The following is a 10,344-nucleotide window of genomic DNA, read 5'->3' as shown; positions in this document are numbered from 1 at the left end:
AAATTACAGAGTATAAAAATTATGCAAAAGAAAATTATAGCAGACCTCTGTTTGATAAAGTTTCTTTATAAAATATTCAATACTATTTTTATTAAAAATGCTTTATAACTCTTTTAAAAGGATGATTAATTATTTTATAATAATAGAAACTGAATTTTAATCCAAACTCAATAACAGGGTAGAGATCTAATGAAAATTTTATACAACAGGGGTGACCAAGTTAGCACTTCTGACCAAAGTCCACATCGACTGTGCTAATGTATGAACAGATCAATGATCATAATATAATATGAAAATGTTCTCCAATGATTTTTCACGGAGCCATGAGCTAAACACAAAACGAACTATTCTTTCGCCTTTTAATAAAGAATACTGTGTGTTTGTCTAGTTAAATGGCATACCCTTATTTTTGAAAGAGTCCTTTCTAGAGGGCTCTGCAATTTTAGTTCAAATTTAGTTTTATTGGTTATTTAAACTTTTGTGGAATGCAGGTTACTTCTTTTGTCCGAATTCTCAGTTATGTTATAATACTTTTTGTTCAATTCTTGTGGACTGAGTTTTCTGTTGTTATCTTTACTCTAGTACCCTCCTAAATCCCCATAATTAGTGACTACTATAATCCTCTTTATTCTAATATTCAAATAAGAGGTTATTGGATTTGAAGTCCTGTGTCTAACACATGGATCTTCAAATGCTGATAAACTAATCCTCTAGCTGCACCAATTACAACCTTCATCTGGACATCCAATCAAGTGGTTTGGTTTTTTTGTCAGCACATAGGAACAACTTACAACATTAAAAAGCTAGACTAGTGAATTGACTTCCAAAAGTGTTGATGACTTTCATCATCAATGCCTTTTGCTTACAATGTAAGTGTAGTCTATTCTGCATACATTATTGTTTTAGAACTGAAGGACGTTTAAAATTTTCTAGAAAGTAAAGGTACTTCTTAGCATTTAACTACCATCAGTCAAGTATTTCAAACAATAAGTTAGATTTAGATGTACAAAGTCTATATACATACCACTAGTCACCACTCACGTACAATTGTGATCCTTTTTAAATAACAAATAATACAGAACAATCTAATCAAACATTCCTCAATATAATACAAATTAGATTGAAAATAGATATTTATAGTTGAAACTGACATTGCAGAACACTCCCGACAGGGTACTCTTTAGACAAATAAGTGTATGTCATTTAAAATTTTTCCTATTTAGAAGACGAAAGAATATTTCACGATGTTAGTCACATGACTCCATATGAAACATTTATGAAAACCCTTTCGTTTTATGATGCAAGCAGTTCACTTGCCTATAGAATCCCATTTCATGTGAGTGCATGGACCGCATTTAAAGAGAAAATGTCAGGCAACTCCATGGAATAGAAAGAAGGCTCTAAAATGACATTAATATATTTTCGTATGTAATCCGTAGATAATATCTAATTACATACGAATTTTGTTCATTACATACAGATTTTGTTCATAGAAAAAAATCAATTTTTTTTGTAGTGATATAATATTCCTAATTTCTTATGCTGCACAGCTAATTGACAGTGGGCAAGGTTCATTGCAAATTTACCAACTAATTCAGTTTCTGCAAGTAAAGTTAATGTAAGAATTTCTTATCCTTATATATTATGTATTATAGTTTAATCATTATGTTTTATCCTTCTATTTTATTATATATTCCAAAGTAATTCCATATTTGTAATAATGTTTAAGTTTCTATCTACCAGTACAACTAGTTAACCATTTTGGTCTTAATATTTACTAATAATAACACTAGTAATAATAGTTCTGTAAGTTTCTGCCTCTCACTTTTTCTTTCTTCACAAAAAAATTATATGTACATATGGTTTTTCAACAAATTTCTACTTTAGATAGAAAGGAGAATTCATTATTCTCATTTATTATATTCATTATTGTTATCCTAAAATAATGTATGAATTATTTTGGCTTGAACAGACCCTATTTCCAATGGATAAATCTTGGATAGACATGCCAAGAAACACACCTCAATATATGGATGGCTTAAACAAATTTTTGGACTTTGCATTTGCTAATAGTGGTGTAAGGGGGAAAATAGTATGTCCATGTCAAAAATGCAACTTTAACAAATGGCAGGATCGTGAATTAGTGTATGAGCACTTGATTCTTAAACCTTTTCCAAAAGGATATACAATGTGGCTTCTACATGGGGAGAGAAGAGGAGTAAATGTGACTGATGAAACACGTGTAATGTCGCAAGAAGATAATGAAATAAATCCGATGTTTGGCATGGTTAATGATGCATTTGGGTATCATCAATATAGTAATGACATGGTGGACGATAAGGAAATGGGTCCAGAGTCAAGCCATGCCGGGAATGATGATATTGGAGATTTTGTTGATTTAATGAAAGATGGTCAAGAGAGTTTATATGAAGGGTGTGATAAATATTCTAAACTTTCATTCTTGATCAAGTTGTATCACATCAAATGTCTTTGCAAAATAAGTGACAAGGGAATGTCCATGATACTAGAGTTGTTGGCAGATGTCTTTGAACATGCTAAAATTCCACGCTCATTCTATGAAGCAAAGAAAATCATTAACAAGCTTGGTCTTCATTACACCAAAATCGATGCTTGTCCGAATGATTGCATGTTGTACTTTGGAGAAGACGCAAATCGGGACTTTTGTAAGAAATGTAAAACGTCTAGATGGAAGGCAAAAAGAAAAGGTACAATTGGTGCTACAAGTAATAAAAGAAAAAAGATTCCTGCAAAGGTGTTGAGGTATTTTCCTTTGAAGCCACGCTTACAGAGGATGTTTATGTCTTCCAAAATAGCTGAGCATATGCGATGGCATTCATCGGGAAGTATAAATGAAGTCATCTTAAGGCATCCAAGAGATTCTAAAGCATGGAAGACATTTGACTTTAAGCATCCTCAATTTGCCTCAGACCCTCGAAATGTGAGACTTGGTTTGGCTACGGATGGGTTTAATCCATATGGTAATCTAAGCACTAGCCACAGTATTTGGCCAGTTGTACTTATACCGTACAACCTTCCGCCTTGGATGTGTATGGAACAAAGTTCATTCATTCTCTCCATGATCATTCCTGGAAAGCGAGCTCCAGGAAATGATATTGATGTATATTTACAGCCACTAATAGAAGAGTTGAAAGAGTTATGGAACACTGGTATCAAAACTTTTGATTCATATGGAAGTGAAGTGTTTGATATGCATGCAGCTATATTGTGGACCATTAGTGATTTTTCGAGTCTTGGAACCTTATTTGGATGGAACACACATACTGGGTTGGCATATATAATAGGCAACATTAAGATTATTATAAAAATATATATAAACACCAAACTATGGTCTTCCCCAATTTAAAACCTCCAAAATTTTAGCATTTAATGAAACTTCCTTTTGAATAGTCTATGGAGATTCCATCATCGGCAATTATTGTCCCATTTTGCTAACTACCTAGACATGATGGCAAGTAGTGGTGTCAATTTCGTCCAGCCCACATGGTCTTCGGGCTTGTCCTGGTTGTCGGGCTCGTCCTTGTCATCAGACCCGTTCGGATCTTCGGGTCCGTCTAGGTCGTCGGACCCGTTTGGGACTTCAAACTTTTCTGGGTGATCGGGCCTATTTGGCTCGTCGGGTCCCGTCTGGGTCCCTCGACTTGATCTTTGACTCTAGTTTAATGTAGTATTATTTGGGGGCCTAACCCACCTTAGCATTGACCCTAACCCACTACAGAGGGGGCTTTGGGGGCTGTGATCCTAAAAGAGGCTTAAAGATGAGTAGGTTAGGTCTGACCCATGGGCTAGGGGCCAAATTGACACCTCTACTGAATACTGAAAAATCATATGTTTACAAATGCTTTTGATGAGTGAATGGTATAAACCTTTAGTTTGATTTTAGAAGAATATTAAAATAGGTGTAATGTCAGGATGGTCTAAGGTGCTAGACTCAAGTTCTGGTATTCTGGTATTCGTGAGAAGGCGTGGGTTCAAATCCAACTTTGGAAATATTAAAATAAAATTAAAAATTTTATTTTATTTAAAATTAGAAAAATATAATTTATATATATCATTAATAACTTAAAATAAATTATTATTATTCTAAATGATAATATAGACTATTTAGTTTATATCTCCATATTTATTTAAATTTATTTTATTGTATATAATTAATTTATTTACAAAAGATATTTACTTGAATAATAATAATAATATTATTATATAATACTAATTATTATATATATTTTATTATATAATAGTAATTATGATTATAGTTATTATTAATATATATATATATATATATATATATATATAATTATTATAATATATATATATATATATATATATAAAAGATTATTATATATGTTATCTTTATAATATATTCTATTATTATAATATACATATAATTATTTTATATATATATATATATATATATATATATAAAAACGATTATATATAAAACAAATCAATTTTTATACATAGAGATAATGAAGTCATTTAAATGTGATGAGTTGTCTTTTCATGCATTTCTTTTCATTTTGGAGAGTGCTAAAATCTGCACTTCATTGGCAAATCTGCTTTCTCATATAAGAGCAAATCAGTAAAACCAAACACGTCTACAACTCAATTTCCATTAGCATGAACAATATTCATATGGATCCAAACACAGCATAGCAGTGGCGACCTTCCTTCAATCCATAGAAAATCCAAAAAAACTCTTCCCATCTTCTACCAATCTTAGTTGACTTTTTTGGAGATATTTTTATCCACACTTTGCATTTGTACATATTTTTATCAACTCTATTTTTTTAATCAACATTTTTTTACATAATTAGCAAAAATTGAAGACAAATCCTACAAAAATTATGTTTGAGTGAGTGGAACAATAAAACAAATACAACACAATAAAATATGAAATGTATTGAACAATAATAGAATAAAAATCTCACCAAATAACTTGCTCGACTTTAGCAACTTGTCAATGTTACCACAACATGTATTAATGATTTATCAATCATTGGTGCAAGCTTCCCAATATTTGAATCGAACTTGTCCAAGAACCATGTTGTGAAGGTGATTTTAGAGACAATTAATATGAAAGCAACAACTACCTACGTATCACTCAGCAAGGCTATAAAAGACCCTCAATTGAGACAACCTTTTTGTGAGCATCGACTTGTTTTAAATCTATGCTAGGTAATAACATGGTCTTACGCTTATGGTTAGTCAAAAACTACCAAGAATCAAGTTCCAAATAAAAAATAGTGACGAAGTCATGATCTTAAAACTCTTAATTGTTGTGATAATCCAAAGGATATATGTTGTAACTGTATTAACTGTAATATGATAGTTATACAGAGTTTGGTTTATATAAAAGTACTTATAATGTTTTGATTCATTAAGACATTACAATCTTTCCCTTCCTTTCATTAACACATTATTAAAGAAAGAGGAATGTGGTTACATGGCTTCTTATATATAATTGACATCTTCATGCCAAGAAAAGACCAAAAGATGATACAAATGCTAATGAAGGATGAATTGGGACAGTGGCTTTACATATTTGACATCTTCATGTCAGGAAAAACAAAAGCAAATGTCTCTTGTTACACCAATACTGCCAAAAAAAAGTGTTACAACATTGCCAAAAATATTTGATTCCAAGTATCTGGAACTCCAGGCAAACACCAATGAATGCAATCTGCATTTCGTGCGTTGACCCTTTCCTCCTCAGTCAAAATTTTGCCTCCAATTTCACTGTAAACAGAAGAATGACCATCAATTCTGTACTCTGAGATCTGTGTTATGTTGATCACATTCACAGGAACTTTCATTCTCTTCACCACTTTGGCCACCACACTCATCATATCCTTGTTAGACCCACTTCCCCAGTGGTTCTTCTTCTTCACTGGCTTTGTCTCATTGAAGCATTTGATACCATCCTTGTGGCCCCAGTCTGCACTTCTGAAAACATCACATTTGAATTGTTAGAATCATAACTTCAGGGTTTTTCTAACATGTTTTTGAGATTCACTTGACATAAAACTTAGGACCTATCTCTTATACTTCTTCTACCATCAAGATAACTTTTGAACTGTTTGAAACCATACAAACAAGCAGTTAATTATGAATTTAAACATATGTCTGATGATGACAGTTATGCATGTTGTAGTTTAAAACAAGAATTAAACTTGTTTTTGGTTCCTTAACTTTGAATGAAAATTGGAATCAGTCATTTTTCAAAAATTTAACCCAGTTTAGTCCTTCAACTTTAGAGATGTGTGGATTTAATTCTTTTAACTAAATTTTGTTAAGTTTATTTGACGTTTCAAACGCGATAGTATTTGAGTTAACATTGAAGCGAAAATGTGTCAATGGTGTAAACAACTCAAATACAATAATGAAATATGTTCGAAATATCAAATAAACTTAACAGAATTTGATTAAAATGACTAAATTCACGTATTTCTAAAGATGAAGGACTAGATTGGTTCAAAGTTTCGCGGAAGAACTAATTCCAAATTTCACTGAAAGTTAAGAACCAAAAATATATTTAACCATTAAAAGAATTAGATCAATGTAGAACAATTTTTAATCAACTGATATTATAAGAAGTTTTATTGGTTATGGAATATGCCAAAGCATGGAGTTTGAGAGAGAAATAGACAAACTTTGTGTGTGCAGGGGACATAGTTGTGAAGAAGACCCTGGTTTTGTTTGGATCAATAGTTGAGTCAACCCAATTGGCCCAAGTCCTCAAACCAAATTTGTAAGCAACTGGTGTATCCAATTCTTCATACCCTTCTTCTCCATTGGCAAATGAACCCCATCTGCAATAATTAAGCTAAAGTTTAGTTTTACATAATCATTTTCCTAAGTTTAGTTTAAAATCAAATGTTACTGAATTTTGACAGAAAGAAATGATCATGAACAACAATGATGAAAGCTTATACACCGATGATGATCCACCAAAGAGAACTTACAGTGCTTTTACTCTAAGGCCACTCATCCACCATACATAGGTATTGAAAACAAGGATATCCACTCCTGTCCAGTTTTTGGCACGCTCTGTGATTTCATCCACTTTTATTATTCTCTTCTTGGGGTCTCCTATGATATGAATGTCACTGTTGGACTCCACTAAAAAAGGTGCCCAATAGAACTCTATGGTAGCATTATATTCCTAAATCAAACACCACATGTAATACAAGAATTAGCCTTGGTTTCTTAGTTCTTGAAGCGATATCCAACATTTGACATGTTCAATTCAAAGGAAATATCCTATAAACAGTCTTTGTATTTATATTGCATTTACACGATTGTCTAAAAGTTGAAGCTAAGAGGTGAACATACACAGAATGATTTTATGTTGCATAGATAACACTATATATGAAGTGCTATCTACTGATATTCATTGTGTCATTACCTTGGCTTTGAAGACAGAATGCACACGCCCTCGTTTCATTGACTTTTTCTTCTCAGGTATCACACCTTGCACTAAACATACAAAAGATTCCCACTGGTTTCTTTGTAGTGAATCCCCTACAAATAATAGCCTCTTTCCTTGAAGCTTTTTGAGGGCTAGCTCTGGATTAAACCTACCAATTGTTGTAAGTTCAAAATGTGAATCACATTAGTAGGGCATACTCCTCAATGATACATAAAGTACAAGATAAATAAGACATGGTTCAACTATTACTTGGTTTATATAGTCTTTTTGAATTTTATGTTCAAGTTTTAATACAAAAAATCTACGAAGTTTTAGTTTCTACAGAGTTTTTCTTGGTAGTTTATCATCACTAAAACGATTTTGTAGCAGCTTTATACCACTAGAAATTCTTTTCGAGTATTAGTGTTCAATAACGAGAAGATACTACATCAATAAGAATTGAATTTATAACTTACATGAGATTAAAACCATTTTCAATTCAAAATCTTAAAATAATGAATAAATACAACTCTTTTTCCATATAAATAAATACTCAATTTTATCATTTTTATTTAATATGAGACTTAGACTCACTTAAATCTCCAATAATTTTAACTAAAACTTGTGGGCCAAATGATTTTGAAGACCAAATGAATAGGTTAATCATAAAACAAAATGTTAAGTGTGAGACTTACGGGGGCAAGGTGCAATCTTCTGGCTGCCACTCCCAATGGAGGTAATCAGAATCATTCCTTCCATTTTTGACACATGAAAATTGTCTATCTATGTATGGACAACTTGAGTCTGAGTACAAAGGCTTCAATGAACTGTTAAATACCCATTTTCCATTTGCAACATTGCACTCTTCTGGGTCAAAATCGAACCTATCATCAGTCCATGAGGCATTTGCAAACACTTCCTCACTTTTTTTATCATCTATTGACCATCACAAAATGAGACATGGCTGAGTTAGAACCAAATTGGTGAGAAACAAATCATGCAAAGATAATATGATATATATAATTAATTATGGAATCTGTGAAGCTAAAACTTACTAGACTTTGATTTGCTGTGCTTTCTAGAACATGTTTTGAACTTGAAAATGGAGGTTGAGTTAGGGAAACTTAGTCTCTCAGCATACAAAACTGCTATGAAGAGAAGAACACAGATTGTGGTGATAATGATTGGCAGAGGAAGCTTTACTCTGAGAGGCTTCATTGTCCCTGAAGGGATCATGGGAAGGGAACTGAGAGAGGATTAAAGATAGCCAAATGGGAAGAAAAAGTATGAACTAATACACATCACAACAGAATGATGGTGACATTGTTGAGACTTGAGAAGCTTTTTGAGTAGGAGTGAAGTCAAAGCATAGTATGCTTTGGATGTGAATAATCTATGTTAGAGGATACTGGAGTTTAAGTAATGATTTTGAAGGTTAAGATCTTGAACTTGTCTTATGTCTCCATCACAAAATAGTTTTTTAAGGTTTGTTGAATCTCTCAAATTCACACTCTTCCATGACTTGTGTTTTAGCATGATTACATATTTGTTCATACCAACTGTTAGATGATGTTTGTCCACAACAGTTAGAGAAATAGTTTTAGTTATTCTTATACATTATTTTCTCTTGGCCAATATTTTCACTTAATTTCTTTTATCAGGTTGTGTTCTACAGAAGTCCCATAAAAAAATGTGTTGCTGCTGCACCTGTGTCTTTCTCAATGTTCTATATTCATGAACTGAACCAAACATTTTTCTTAGGAAGCACAAACATTTGACAACAATTGTTGAATGTGTCTTGGAAATGTTGTTGTGTCATAGAAACATTCTGATTGTTACACGTAATTGTTTTGGAACACTTGAAAAAGAACTTCCTTTGCACTTTCCTACTTTGTTTGGTGCACCATCATTTTGTTATATCACAGTGAATTATAACCTTTTCTGTTCTAAACCATTTTATACTTTTCTTAACAGCGATTCTCTGTACAGATGAAGAACGGAAAATGACTTTAAGTCAATGAATACTCTTTTTCAAGTGATGTGAAATATTTTGGATGTAATAAATATTTATTTTATTTTATTTTATTTTGTCACATAAATGAATTGAAATTAGTCTCTCATTTTATGGCTTATTATTTATATAAATTAAAACATGGTATGTGATAAAAAAAAAAGGACCACTTTCTTACTCGGTAATATTTTTTTACTTTCATAAATTTTAGTTTATTGTATATTATCAGCGTGTAATGTACCTGGATAATGTATAATCTTAAAAGTGTGTAAGCTGTAATATTAGATGGTGATATTTCGTGGATAATAGATAATCTAATCACATATACAAAAATAAATTGAAATGTAAAATGACATACTTATGTTTTTTTTCTAAAATTGATTAAAATTATGTTATTTACTTAATTTAATGAATAATATCAAGTTAAACAAAACTACTTGTCTATTTGTAATGCATGAAAAAAGGGAGGCTCTTTTTAAATTAACGAAATTTATTATTTTCACGGGTATAACAAATGGTGACGGAAAATGAACATTTTTTTTATTATTAAAATTGGCATCGTGACATATTTTTATTTTTTTGGAAATAATTATTTGACTTCTATGATATTGCAAACAAGGAAGAAGTATGGTTTATAACTTAATATAAGCCCAAGAGAGAAAGAGACCATAGAGTGACTTAAGGAGATGGTGACTATCATGGATTTAGAGTACCAAAATTTTAGCATTTTAACCCACCACTTCAATCATCATTAGATCATCACATCATATCATTTGAAAAAATCAAAATAAATGATCTAATGGTAAATGAAGGAATGGGTTAAAAGTGGGTCAAAAAAAAGTAGGTTAAACTATCTTTATCCTATACAAAATAAATTGAGTAT

At 31.6% G+C, this 10,344-nt stretch overlaps 2 protein-coding genes and 1 non-coding gene across 3 annotated transcripts; 2 read left to right on the top strand and 1 right to left on the bottom strand.

Annotated features, from left to right (window-relative positions):
- Positions 1-319: 319 nt before the first annotated feature.
- On the top strand, positions 320-436 carry LOC114167963 (U5 spliceosomal RNA). The gene has a single exon (XR_003600561.2). It is a non-coding gene; the product is annotated as a U5 spliceosomal RNA (small nuclear RNA).
- Positions 437-1,550: 1,114 nt separating this feature from the next.
- LOC146882426 (uncharacterized) lies at positions 1,551-3,400 on the top strand. The gene is made up of 2 exons (XM_085668003.1): positions 1,551-1,618; positions 1,973-3,400. Exon 2 carries the CDS (start codon positions 1,985-1,987, stop codon positions 3,383-3,385), a length of 1,401 nt encoding a protein of 466 aa, XP_085524129.1. The 5' UTR covers positions 1,551-1,618; positions 1,973-1,984; the 3' UTR covers positions 3,386-3,400.
- A 1,981-nt stretch (positions 3,401-5,381) lies between these two features.
- LOC114166529 (protein trichome birefringence-like 3) lies at positions 5,382-8,710 on the bottom strand. Its single transcript, XM_028051279.2, has 6 exons — positions 8,506-8,710; positions 8,146-8,386; positions 7,448-7,619; positions 7,005-7,204; positions 6,693-6,851; positions 5,382-5,985 (listed from the first exon to the last, which is right to left on the bottom strand). The coding sequence occupies exons 1-6, from the start codon at positions 8,684-8,686 to the stop codon at positions 5,655-5,657; spliced, it is 1,284 nt and encodes a 427-aa protein (XP_027907080.1). The 5' UTR covers positions 8,687-8,710; the 3' UTR covers positions 5,382-5,654.
- Between the last annotated feature and the right edge of the window lie 1,634 nt (positions 8,711-10,344).

The sequence above is a fragment of the Vigna unguiculata genome, chromosome 10, assembly GCF_037176805.1.
Source record: "Vigna unguiculata cultivar grain cowpea cultivar isolate G323 ecotype 2 chromosome 10, ASM3717680v1, whole genome shotgun sequence".
NCBI lineage: Eukaryota > Viridiplantae > Streptophyta > Magnoliopsida > Fabales > Fabaceae > Vigna > Vigna unguiculata.
The sequence above is the reverse complement of the archived record's forward strand: the minus strand, read 5'-3'. Positions and strand labels throughout refer to the sequence as shown.